This window comes from Ochotona princeps, chromosome 14 (assembly GCF_030435755.1).
Source record: "Ochotona princeps isolate mOchPri1 chromosome 14, mOchPri1.hap1, whole genome shotgun sequence".
Lineage (NCBI taxonomy): Eukaryota > Metazoa > Chordata > Mammalia > Lagomorpha > Ochotonidae > Ochotona > Ochotona princeps.
The window spans coordinates 54,112,142-54,124,952 of record NC_080845.1 but is presented as its reverse complement, the minus strand read 5'-3'; the positions used below and the strand labels follow the sequence as shown (position 1 = coordinate 54,124,952).

The 12,811-nt window shown below is 49.3% G+C and overlaps 1 protein-coding gene across 3 annotated transcripts in view; it reads left to right on the top strand.

Moving 5' to 3' along the window:
* Window positions 1–12,811, top strand: part of DAPK1 (death associated protein kinase 1) — a 168,086-nt gene that overhangs the window by 132,688 nt on the left and 22,587 nt on the right. For all 3 annotated transcript variants that reach the window (XM_058672823.1, XM_004581115.2, XM_058672824.1), the window contains exons 12-18: window positions 409–528; window positions 1,145–1,243; window positions 2,241–2,339; window positions 3,484–3,582; window positions 4,426–4,623; window positions 6,388–6,585; window positions 12,151–12,249. In XM_058672823.1, coding sequence (XP_058528806.1) covers window positions 409–528; window positions 1,145–1,243; window positions 2,241–2,339; window positions 3,484–3,582; window positions 4,426–4,623; window positions 6,388–6,585; window positions 12,151–12,249 — 912 coding nt within the window. The remainder of the gene's footprint in view (window positions 1–408; window positions 529–1,144; window positions 1,244–2,240; window positions 2,340–3,483; window positions 3,583–4,425; window positions 4,624–6,387; window positions 6,586–12,150; window positions 12,250–12,811) is intronic.

Sequence of the window (12,811 nt, the reverse complement as noted above, 5' to 3'; positions counted from 1 at the left end):
AAACAAAACAATTCTGTCACTCAAAAAATAGCCAACTTAGAATGTCTCATTCAGCTGTGTCAGTTCTTTGGTTTGATGCATCACACCTGAGATTTTCTTCAGTGATTTCTAGGACTGTATTTTGGCAGGTTCAATAGGAGGCTTTATTTGTCCTTTCATTGTATGAAACCTGAATCTCAAAAGCCATTGCAGTGTGGGTTGTAATGCAAGGACACTGAAACCCGAGGTAACCAGTAGGTGGTGTTGGCTGAGACAGTCAAATCCCTCCTGTGCCCTTCACAGCGTTGTAGACTGGGGAGCTCAACGCTTTCTTCCGCATGCCCCTTTGCAACGAGTGGACATCGGTTTCTCTTATGCTGCTAAAAGGGTTGTGGCAAGCAGGCCAACTCTATCTGTTCTCTCCCCAAGGATGAGGAAGATTCTTTTGTGATGAAGGCCATCATCCATGCCATTAATGATGACAATGTCCCAGGCCTGCAGCATCTTCTGGGCTCCTTGTCCAACTATGATGTCAACCAACCCAACAAGGTCTGATTCTGTTCGCTGGTGAGGGTGGTGGTGTGGGAATGGACCGTGACTGGACACCTCTGCATCCAAGGTGGAAAGATCCCCCTGTTCTTCTCCAATCTCCCTGCCAACTGGACACTTGCTGCTGTGTGGGGACATCACTTGCAGGGATGGGGAATGCCCAGCCCATGAAGTCATTTGGTCTGTCCCTGCCAAGGCAACGCCAGGTAGAGACTTGAAATGAAATAAATCTACAGCCTGTTAACCTTCTGGGGCTTGTGAATGATGACATCAAAATGGCCCTTGGCAGAACAATAGGTTCCCCACTCGTGGCATGGTGATCTGAGTGGTAGACGTGATTCCTGTGAATTGGGGCCCCCTTCATTGTCCTGTTGTACCTCTAACCTTGAAGCGTTCCATCTGCTTGTCCTGCAGGTGACCTTGTCACCCTTGATCAGGAATCCAACCAAGGAAGGTTATTGTGTATTGTGGCCTTCCTATTCTAATTTTCCTGTTGGACACAGCAGTGGCTCTGTCTGTTGAGACTTGGGGAGGTGTGGGGACTGTCCTAGGCACTGAGGGCTTTCCCTTTCATAACCTAAAAATTTGTCTTGTTGTATTTCCTTGTCCATTCCAGCATGGGACACCTCCACTCCTCATCGCTGCTGGCTGCGGGAATATTCAGATTCTGCAGTTGCTCATTAAAAGAGGCTCAAGAATCGATGTTCAAGATAAGGTCATAATTTTGTTTGAGCACAAATCAATTACTTTTTAAGCATTAACTAATGTGTCGTAGTCTTAAAAATTACAGCCCCCAAAAAGCAAAGTTTGTCTTAATTCTTTTCTCTGCTTCTGCTAAAGAAGTCGGCTTGTTTGATTAGACCAGGACCATCTCACAGTGACAGTAGGAAAAGGCAAACATTTATCTTCCGCTTGGCATCTTGTTCCACATCAGCTTTTTTTTCTGCCCCTGATATTACTCCTTGCTGCTGCTGTTTACTCAACAGTACTGGATGTCACAGCTGTCTAGTTAACGTCATCAGAAATGCATATTTGTGTTTATTAGGGCAGCCAAGTCAGGTTGATACGCGTTGCGGTGTTGCTCGCATTAGAACTGCTATTCAGAATTGAGTGACAGCTGGCAGTGATAGTGATGGACTGGTTACCTGATTCCTTAGATCTTCAGTGGACCAGTGGAGAGACTGGCTCTGGCCTGTGAGCATTCGGTGGTTCTCCTCCCATGGCTGGTATCCACGGTGCTACCAAGTGTGGATTCCAGGTGCTCTCCTTGTCATTAACATTTATATTGTGCTGGGTATCACATGTCATCCAGAGATTGTTTAAAGCATCTGGGAGATATGTAAATACTTTGCCACTTTGTAGAAGGGACTTTAGCATCCTTGGGTTTTGTCATCTATGGTGGCCTTGGAACCAGTTCCCCACAGATGCTGAGAGCCAACTCTCCAGGGAAATCTAAGGAGAAGCTAAGATGGGAATTTAATAAACATGGAAGCGTTTTTTATTTTGAAATAATTTTAGATTCACTAAAACAGAATTGCAGATAGTACAGGATCCTCTGCTTCCCTTCACCCAGCTGCACTTGACTGGATTTTCTCAAAGCTAGTAGCACTTTGTGGGTTGTCAGCACACAGAAGGCGCATACAGTAGTTGTGAGGGATGCCTGTGTTGGGATCACTCCCTGCCAAGCTCATTCCAGCTTGGTTGTCCTGCAGGGTGGATCCAACGCCATCTACTGGGCCTCTCGACACGGCCACATGGATACCTTGAAGTTTCTCAATGAGAATCGATGCCCACTGGATGTTAAAGACAAGGTAAGGCCATTTTCTCTGGCTGGGAGAAAGAGGAGGAGGAAGGAATACCTTCATGTGTTTGAGTATCAGCACCCAAAAAAATAAGGTTTCAGGATCAGAATCCTCCTGCAAAAAAATGTAAGCTGTAGGATTCATTTTGCCTTTGGCTTGGTCTATTGTTAAATCTGCCGGATAGTTGCCACAGTCTGCAAGTGAATTCTCTTCCCCATAACATGCACACAGTTCTTGAGGACTGAACTTTGTGGTTTGAAGCAAATCTGTCTCATTCTTTTCCTGTCCAAAGTGTCTGATGAGGATGCCCTCAGCATCCCTGGCTCTAGAAGGTTAATGAGATAGTGCATGGAGCTGCCGTCAGGCTCCAGAGGCAGTGTTGCTGATCTCATCGGGGTCCTTCCTTTCTCATCTGCATGTTTCATTCTGTCTGTGCAAGCGTTGTGTGCTTTACTGGGCAGGGCTGGAGCCTGAACCTGGGATTCCACCTTCTCATTCATTATTTAGTGCAGTATGCATCACTAATTTGTCACGTTTAGTCGGGACTGCCACCCACACTGCATGGCTGGTGCACTGCTCCCTGCCTGAAGCGCGGTGTTCCCAGCCAAACATGCTTCCTAGGGCAGCCTTCTGGCAGATGGCAATAAAATGTCTTGTTTGGTCTTCTTGTAATGAGTTTATCCTGGCTTTTGATTTTGGCAGCTCTAAATGAAACGTCTTAAAGGAGTTGCACCTGTTAGACCAACACACTGGGAGTTATTTGTATGGGCAAATAGGGATGGTCTTTAAAATCTCAGATGTCAGCAACACATTTCTAAGCTTGGTCAGGCAAGGAAATGAGAAATTTGTGGATTAACAAAACAGTATTTCAATAGCTGCTGTGTGATAGACCTGCTATCTATGCTTGAAAACTAAATCATGGACATGAAGAATGCTGGGCCTAGTCATGATGGGCAGAGAAAACCTTCTCTGTGAGGGGGGTGTGTACTGGGGGAAGGAGTTATCACTAACAGGATGAACCCATGGGTAAATTCAGGACTGGCTGACACCCCAGGTCTCGGATGCAGTCACCCAAGGAGCATACAGCCCAAACTGGGTGGGAATGTTGGGAGGGGACCTCATCCCTGAATTTCCGGCTCCACCTTTCTTGCAGTCTGGAGAGACAGCGCTTCACGTGGCAGCTCGCTATGGTCATGCTGATGTGGTCCAGTTACTGTGCAGCTTCGGCTCCAACCCCGATATCCAGGACAAGGTGTGTCATGGGAGCTGAAGTCCCAGCCCAGTAGTACTTCTGGGCCTTTGGAAGGTACCCCACAGGACTACATACAGCAGGTGCTAAGGCAAGGAGCAGGTCTGCCTTCACACATTTCCTGTTATAATGGCACAGGACCACAGGTTGGGTCGGCCATAAATAAGCAGAGGTTTATTTGGATTCACAGTTCTGTTCTACAGTTTAGAAGCTGCATCTGGTTATGTCCTTGCACGCTGGATGCCCAAAGCATGGAGAACCTGCCGGGGAGGACCCCAGAGTCCACATTCATGGCAGTGCCCCCTCGCAGGCAGATGTGGATCAGACCTTGCTGTCATCACACACACCTCCCAGCTGGTCCTTTCCCGGTAGGCTGGAGCCGCCTGGTCTACGTGGCTTCCCGGCCAGAGCAGGGACATTATGCAGGCAGAGTTCCTGCTCAGAGACGAACCCTCCCACTGTTAATAGTTGCACATGCAGTAAGCCAAGGCCCTTTGGCAAGACAAGTGCTGGGACTCCACCTGCACACAGTGGTTGTTCAGAAGAGCTGGGCTGTGCTTCCCAGGGCACCTTGGGGGAATTGTGCACAGAAAGCCAGTGTCCTCTGCTTGTGAGTGCTGAGGAGGGGGCACAGAGAGTGATGCCCGCCCCCAAGATCTGCATCCTGGTGGAGCCACTCTCAACACCCATGGCTCTGTTGGTTAGTGTGTGCCCTAGCGGCCACCAGGGGCTTGGCTGCTCCTGTGACCGGACTGTGCTGTGGCACTCACCTGAGACGCTCACTGTGCCTTATGCTTCTTTCTTCCCCATGGTTGGGACATCTTCCTCCCGCTCCTCCACGGCCAGGAAGAGGAAACCCCCTTGCACTGTGCTGCCTGGCACGGCTACCACCCAGTGGCCAGAGCCCTTTGCGAAGCTGGCTGTGATGTGAACATCAAGAACCGTGAAGGCGAGACGCCCCTGCTGACAGCGTCGGCCAGGGGCTACCACGACATCGTGGAGTGTCTGGCTGAGCACGGAGCCGACCTGAATGCCTCGGACAAGGTGCGTTGCAGGGTCATGGTCCAACTTGCTGGGAAGTGGACGGGAGGGCAGCTAGGGGGATGACAGGTAACGCAGTGTGTTTGCTTTAGATGCCATCTTGAATGCAGGAAGTTGCACTCATCCTTAACCTTCCCTATTTCAAAGAATCTCTGCTCTTCCGTAGGTCCTCTTTACTATTTAATATCCATTTGTGGCTTGGATCAAACTTTCCAAGTTGGTGAAATGTCATTCAGTGTCTTGTCTTTTTAAGCTTTGAAGCAGAGACAATGATGACCGCTGAATTGAAGAGCGCCCTCACTGAGAAGCAAAATGGGCAATGCCCTGTTAGTTTTTAGACAAAGAAGTAGCTGGTTTGTTTACTTCCATCACCTGCTCTCTTGTCAAAGGCAATACCCACTCTGACTGCATGACTATTTCAATTTTAGACCAACTGGTACCTTTTTTCAGTGAAGCAAATTCAGCACGAATTTTTTTTTTTTTACTGTGAACTTAAGATTGTGACGTTGCGAAGTTCGTGGAAAATGGAATGGGAGATAGTGCGAGAAGATAAAGAAAATGACATGCATTTTGTGCGAGCTTTTCAAAGACCCCTTGTGTAGTGGCACTCGTAGTTCATAGAAGAGGCGAGTTATGAGGGCACTGTGCATGGGTTTCAAAAAATTTTGCCCCCAAATCTTCACCTTGAATTCCGTTTTTACATGTATATTTTGAAGCCCCCTTACAGGCAACTGGGCCTGAGACACTACAGGCACTATAGGAACTTCCTGGGAAGAATCTTGTGGGCACAGAGCAATTTGTTCTCAGCTTAGGGCAACTTTAAAATAACCCAGAGACATTGGATCAGGTCTGCCAACATGTTTTTGTTGTTGTTGACACAGTCAGGAGTGGGCTTGCTACTGGTGCTGCTCTGTGTCCCTGTCCCTCATGTTACATCCTCGGTACCCAGGAGTTACCTAGGCTGAGAAAGCTGAGAGCAGCGGATCTAGAGAAATGTTTCAGAGCTTTGCGCCCAGATTGTAACAGAGCACATCTGTCACCCAGGGAGGTTGGGGTGTGTGGAATGTATTCCCTGGCAGATTGTCCACGAGATGGAGAGGTCAGTGGGTCACACTGCTGCTTCTCCAACAACAGTCCTGGAGCACGTTATTGCCCATCAGTTTCTCTTAGTGTGACACACACACACACACACACACACAGTGGTGGTGATAATAATAATAGGCTGTCTCCTTTGGAAGTTAGAAAAGCTGGGAAAGTGTTTTAAACTGTATTTCAAATACTTTGAGTGCTAGGCCCTTGAAGATCCCAACAAAAAGTTGTATGCTATAAATCCAGAGACATAGAGAAGTGGGAATTCCTTTTTTTTCTGATTGTACTTCGCAAGCCTAAATTAATCAGAGTGCAACTTAGGCTGCAATTATTCAGAATGGCAAATACAAAGCTTTCTCCACTAGGAGTAAAGTTTATGATTGTAAAATGTCTATTTATTTTCATGTACTTGAGAGCCAGAACAGGAGAGAAAGAAAGCATTGGAGCCATCATCTGCGCTGCCTGCCTAGCAGGTGGCTTGGTCAGACGTGGAGCAGCTGGGACCTGAACCACTGCACAGAGCCTAGCCCAAGTTTAGGACTGTCTCCGTTTTCCTTTAGATTTTGCAGTCCTAGACCCATTGCTGGTGATACCTGCCCCAGGGGTGGCAGGGAAGGTGGAAAGCCCCTGGCCTCCAGGAAGGGAATGGCACTCATGGCCCCTGGCATTGATTCACAGGATGGACACATTGCCCTGCACCTGGCCGTCAGGCGGTGTCAGCTGGAGGTCATCAAGGCGCTCATCGGCCAGGGCTGTCTGGTGGACTTCCAAGATAGGCACGGCAACACCCCCCTCCACGTGGCCTGCAAAGACGGCAACCTGCCCATCGTGGTGGCCCTCTGTGAAGCCAACTGCCACTTGGACATCTCAAACAAGGTGAGGGGCAGAGCCAGGACTGCTGTAGGCTCTGGCTGTGTCGTCTGCCCAGCTGCTGCTGGCTTTTGGCATCCTTTCTCCTGGCACCTCTTCATGGTTCCCAGGGGCCGCTAGTCACAGGGAGCTTTGTTTTTATTTTTGTTTTACAAGCTCTCTGTTTATGTGTGGCTATGAATAATTTCCTAGAGTGACAGGAACTAGGACATCAGGCTTGGTCCGGCTTCCCATGTTGGGCATCCTAAGAGTATGTATCTGAGGTGTGTGTGCATGTGTGTAGGGGTATATTTAATGCTTGTGTGCTCCTGGAGGAATCAGCCCACGGTACAGGCTGAGGCATCGTTTTGGAGCACTAACTTTAGGACCACCCATAATGACATGGTAATTTGATCGTGGTTCTTAGGTTCTTTCTTTGCTTCCCCCTTGAGAGTTCCATGATTCAAAGTTCGCTTTGATGCTAATATATTTGGTAAGACCAAGGGACAGGTATTTTTTTTTTTAGGATTTCCATTTGAAAGGCAAAGATACAGAGAACGTAGAGACCTCTTCCATCCCCTGGCTCACTCCCCAAATGACCACAACGGCTGGGGCTGAACCAATCCTGAGGCAGCAGCCAGGAACTTCTTCTGAGTCTCCCTCAGGGTTCAGGTATTCAAGGACTTGAGCCAATTTCTGCTGCTTTCTCAGCTATAAGCGGAGAGCTGGATTAGAAGTAGAGTGGCCAGGACTTAAACCAGCGTCCACATGGGATGCCAGCACTATAGACAGAGGATTAGCGTGATATGCTACCACACCAATGCCAGTCTGTTCATTTTTTGTGTGACTTCAGGATTAAAATAATCAGTTGTATTCTGTTAGTTGCATTATTAAAATCTCATATCTTGACTTCTAGAAGTTGGCTACATTCTTCCCTTTTCCTGAGTTGCGTCTAGATTTTCATGGCCAAGTGACGTAGGACAGCTGGGTATACATGTATGTAGCTCTATGGCCCTAGGGGAGTCAGGCATATTTTGTTATGATTGGGTTAAAGGCAGAGTCCCAGTGAAGTTAATTTTTTGATTGGGGAAAGTGTTTATAAATGGCATGCACAATGCCAGCAAGATTTTATTAAAAAGATTAATATCTGCAACAGCTAGAATATCATATTTCTACAAAAATTGTTCCTGTTGTATATTATTTGATTAATTCTAGTGGAAATTGAAATTGCTAATCTTCACGTTTTGCTGAGGAGAAGCAATCTCCTGCGTCTTAGCCATTAGCCACCATTGGCTCTCTTAATTTATCCCGTTCTCATCTGGCCAAGTCAGTTGTGTAAGTGGCTTAAGAAGAAAGCCAAATGCAGTGTTAAAAAGAATCAAGACCTTGCCGTTTTCTTCTTCTAAGATTATTTAATCGAATCCAAAGTGGCTTCCAGAAGTGTGACTGCCTTCAGATGTGGCCATTATGCACACAGCAAGTTGAGTACTTATGCAGCAAGTCTACAGGGTGTACAGCGAGCCTACTGTGTGCACAGGGAGCCTGTGTGCAGGAAGCCTACAGGGTGTACAGTGAGCCCACTGTGTGCGCAGGGAGCCTGTGTGTGTGCAGTAGCATCCGGCAGCAGCAGGGGCAGGGAGGCGTCAGGCATCTCCTGGTGTTCCTGCCGTGGTGTTCCTGTTCTGTGCAGGGAATGGAGTGTGCTTCCTGGCTTCACCCCATGCCTGAGTACTTGCTAAGTGCTCTCAAGGATCTGGCGAGTGATTCTTAGGATTTCACAAGTAAGACCAACTGGCTTATTTCATAGAAGAGTCTCCCTGCCTGTGCCCATAGCAGTTCGTTTGTGCTGCCTGAACCTGCCTTTTTATGCTGGGTGGCACAGCAGCTCTGCATCGAGCACATACATAGGATGACTTTGTGGTTTGAGTAGAGCTTGGCCATAGTTTGGGCCTCGTGGAAGCGGCAGAGCTCAGGCAGGTGCTGCACTGCACCTGCACTGTGGTGCCCTGCACACAGCACTGTGGGCACCCCGTGAGTCTCCATGCCTTCTTCACAAGGCTTGGGGTCACTTTGTTCTGTTTCCAGTTGCCATCACAGGTTAACTGGGATGCATGTGTTAGAAAGCAAAGAGGTAGTTTTGAGGTCCCAGTTTTGGAACCTGATGATTCCAAATTGGGCCAGCTGCATGTGTCAGGACCAGTCCAGCTCTGTGAAATCTAGCCCAACGCAAGACGCAGGCATTAATTCACGGGCGGTGCTCCCAGTTGCCCACAGCTCCCACCAGACCCCGGCTGGTTTTGTTGTTTTGGGGCTTTTTTTTTTTAAAGATTTGTTTATTTTTTACTTAAAAGGCAGAGTTACACAGAGAAGGAGAGACAGACATCATTCATCCATTAGTTCATTCTACAAACAGCCACAATGGCCAGAGTTGAGCCTATCAGAAGCCAGGAGCTTCTGCTGGGTCTCCCATGTGGCTTCAGAGACCCAAGGACTTGAGCCGTCCTCTGCTGCTTTCCCAGGCACACAAGCAGGGAGCTAGATAGTAAATGAAGCAGCAGGGAATTTAACTGATACCTGTAGGGGATGCTGGCACCAAAGGGTGAGGCTTATCTTGCTATGCCACGGCACTATGGACCACACCTCTTCAAGGGTCCTCCTCTCCCAATACCATGACACTAGCACTCCTGCTCACCTTTAAAAAAAGAAGAAGAAGAAAATAAAGGAAGGAAAGAATGATGGAATATAGAAAGATGTGCTGCAGGCTTTAGAGAGCATGCAAGAGGGGAAGTCTGAGGAAGGCACTGTGTTCCCAGAGAAGCAGCACCGGGGTCAGGCTCCCTCAAGGACAGGCTGTTCCGGTGGATATGGCGTTGCGTGTCCACCTCCCTCAGGCAGGTGGTCACTCTTTTGCCATAGTGTTCCTGAGGTGGCAACGTGACCGATCAAATCCTGACCCCTGTGACCAGACAGTGGCAGGGCCTTGTCACCGTGGCTGATGCTCATTGCAGTCATACAGGCACTTCGTGAAGCTTCCTTCTGCTTCAGTGCTGAGCCAGGCTGAGATGGAGAGCAGGGATAGCAGGGAGCCATGAGCCTGATCTCCAGCCATTTGCTCCTGCCTGGGCTGGAGCCAAGAGGAGGCATAGGGAGACAGAGACACACACACCCACGCTGCAGCCAAGAGGAGGCATAGGAACAGAAAAAGAGACACACACACACACACACACACCCCTCAGGGGCATGGGAGAGAACTCTGCAGCCATCAGGAATTCATCAGTGCCTTTCCTGGCACTTGGCACAGCCTGCAGAGCTGTGGGTGCAGGACTGAGTGGCTGTGTGGCTATGCCCGCAGGCTGTCCTGGACAGGTCCACACTCGGAGAGCAGCACCTCCTGTTGGGACAGCACTGTGGATGCTGAGGTCTGTCAGAGAAAGCTTTTCAGAGCTGGTGACTTGGCTGGCGAGGTGAGTGCAGAGCCAGTTCCGGAAGCAGGAGGCAGGTGCTTTGTGCTTCCCCTGAGAGCTAAGAGTGGGCGAGGTGTGGGTGCTGAGGGAGGCCTTGAGCAGGCAGCGTGAGGAAAGGAAGCCAGCAGGAGGGCATCCTTGGGGTTTGCTCTCACAGGCGCCAGCCCTCAGATGTGTCCTTGGCCCTTTCATCACACTTCCCTCTGCAAAACTACGCTCCCCTGTAACCGTAACGCTCACTTCCCTGCATTTATTCTTGTAAATATTTCATGCCAGTGTCCACAGCCTCGTCTCCTTCTCGCAAGAGCTCAAGGATTTGTGCTAATTTTTTAAATGTATTTGAGAGAGAGAGAGACCAGTAGAGAGTTCTTGTCCACCTGTTTATGCCTTAGCTGCCCACAGTGGCCAGGGCTGGATCAAAGCTGACTCTGGAAGTGGGAACTTCATCTGGGTCTCTTGTGTGAGTGCCAGGGACCCAACCACTTGAGGCATGACTGCTGGCTTCCAGGGTGTGCACACACAGGAATCTGGAGTTAGGAGCCAGAGCAGTAGTTACACCCAAGTGCTCTGATACGGAACTCGAGCAGCTTCCGAACAGAGGATGGAAGATGTTTCTGTCTCCCCTTCTCTCTGTAAATCTGCATTCCCAATAAAATAAATAAATCTTAAAAAGATTTAGGAAGGCAGGTTAGATTTACGAAGAGGCAAAGATCTTTCATCCACTGGTTCACTCCCCAGGTGACCACCATGGCTGGACTGAGCAAATCCAAAGCCAGGAGCCAGGAGCTTGTTCCGGGTGTCCCATGCAGGTGCAGGAGCCCAGGGCCTTGGACCACCCTCCACTGCTTTCCTAGGCCACAACTAGGAGCTGCGTGGAAAGTATTTCGCCACTGCACCTTAATGCCAGGCCCTGAAGAGTCTTGTCTGCTACCATATTTCCTTCTGAATGTTTTTTTTTTAATTTCAAATGAATACATGTTAAGTTTATAACACAATCCAATATTGAAAGTAAACCAACAGAAAACAAATTCTGAAGCATTTCCAGTTCGTGACATCCTTCGTGTTTCAACAGGTGTTTTTTTTTGGGGGGGGGTCTCTTAAGGCAAAATACCTAATAATTCTATTTATTAAGTAGGTCAGTCCAAACAACTCAGTAAGTATGTGTGTTTTTGCTTATCCAAACTGCTGGGGGAAAAATGCATAAATAGAAACAAAATAACTATTTTCAGAGATTTATTTATTATTTAGGCAGCTGCAAGAGCTCTTTCATCTTGGCTCACTCCCCACAAGGCCACAGTTGCTGGGCCAGCCCCAACTGTGGCCAGAAGCCTGGAGCTCCATCCAGGTCTCCCATAGGCTTGGGTCATCTTCGCTGCTTTCTCTCACAGGGGTGCTGGAGCAGAAGTGGAGTAGCCTGGACTCAAACTAGCACCCATATGGGATGCTGGCTGTCCCACAACAACGGCCCAGAACATGAATATTTTTATTTCACTAATTTCTGTCCCATGCTGGCTGCCTCATGACCCTTGCTGATTGCCTCATGACCCTTGCTGCTTGCCACAGCCACACCAAAGCCTCCCAGGACAGTACTGTCTGAAGGTGACACTGTTCTAGCTGGTAGCCAAACCTGTTGGTTCCATCAGAACCTTGAAGTATTCCTTAGCAACCTCGTGACCTCCCTGCAGTGCCCTAAAGTGTGTGCCCAGAACCACAGGTGGGGAAAAAAATCTAAAACCACAAAACCGGGTTGGGTCCACGCACCCTTGAAATTTCTCTCCTTGGAACACCTTCAGTGGTTGGGTCTGCCTGTGAGCCTGCAGTGACTCTTGCTGATCATGTAGAGAAGCCCTGGAGCTCCGGCTCAGGCCTGCTTTCCACCAGCGAGGCAGGAAACTGAAGGGAGCCTCCCACTGCACCGGCCCATAGAATTCCTCTGGGGACTACCAAATCCTGCCCCAGGGCTGCCCCGGCCAGCCTCTCCCAAGTGGGACACAGGTTTGTGAGAAGGGAGATGGCGCCCCCTGGTGGTATTTCCCCCACATTGCTCAGGCATTGCAATCCCCCTTAGATGCTGAGAATTCTCTCGGTTCTGTATTTCTATTTGTTTATTTATTTATTGACTTTCCAGTACGGACGGACTCCTCTGCACTTGGCAGCCAACAATGGGATCCTGGACGTGGTCCGGTACCTCTGTCTGATGGGTGCCAACGTGGAAGCGCTGACCTCGGTGAGTAGCAGCCGGGGCCAGGGGCAGAGAACAACAGCCGGAAACTCCTGCAGCCTTGAGGGTGTGGGGGGCTGGCCTGCGCTGTGCGGAGGCCCCCCTGCTGCGAGCTGTGCCTTCTCCTGCACTGTGACAGTTACATAAACGTTGGCCCACGCGGCCCCCTCGGTGTCTGTTTCATCCTCCACCAGGCCCCACTGTGCCAACAATTCCTGCCGTCTTTGTGTTGCCATGTTACACAATGGTGCCTCAGCGTTGTCCATGGGCCGTGTGTGTGTGTCTGTGTCTAGGCCTGGTGGCACACTCACCATGCTTGTCCCCGAAGGCCAGGCAGGCCGCAGTGCCGCTTTCAGCCCAAGAGCTCGTCTTTTGGTGACAGCCCCTGACTTTATCCCAGAGCCTGTAAAGTTTTATTTTTGTTTTTTCACTTTTTCTTCTTTTTTTTTGTAATATTTGAAAGATAAACACAGAGAGAGATCTTCCAGTGACTCCCCAAAGGCCTGCGATAGCCAGGGCAGGACCAAGCTGAAGCGGAAGCCCCACGCAGGCCTCCCACGTGGGTGGC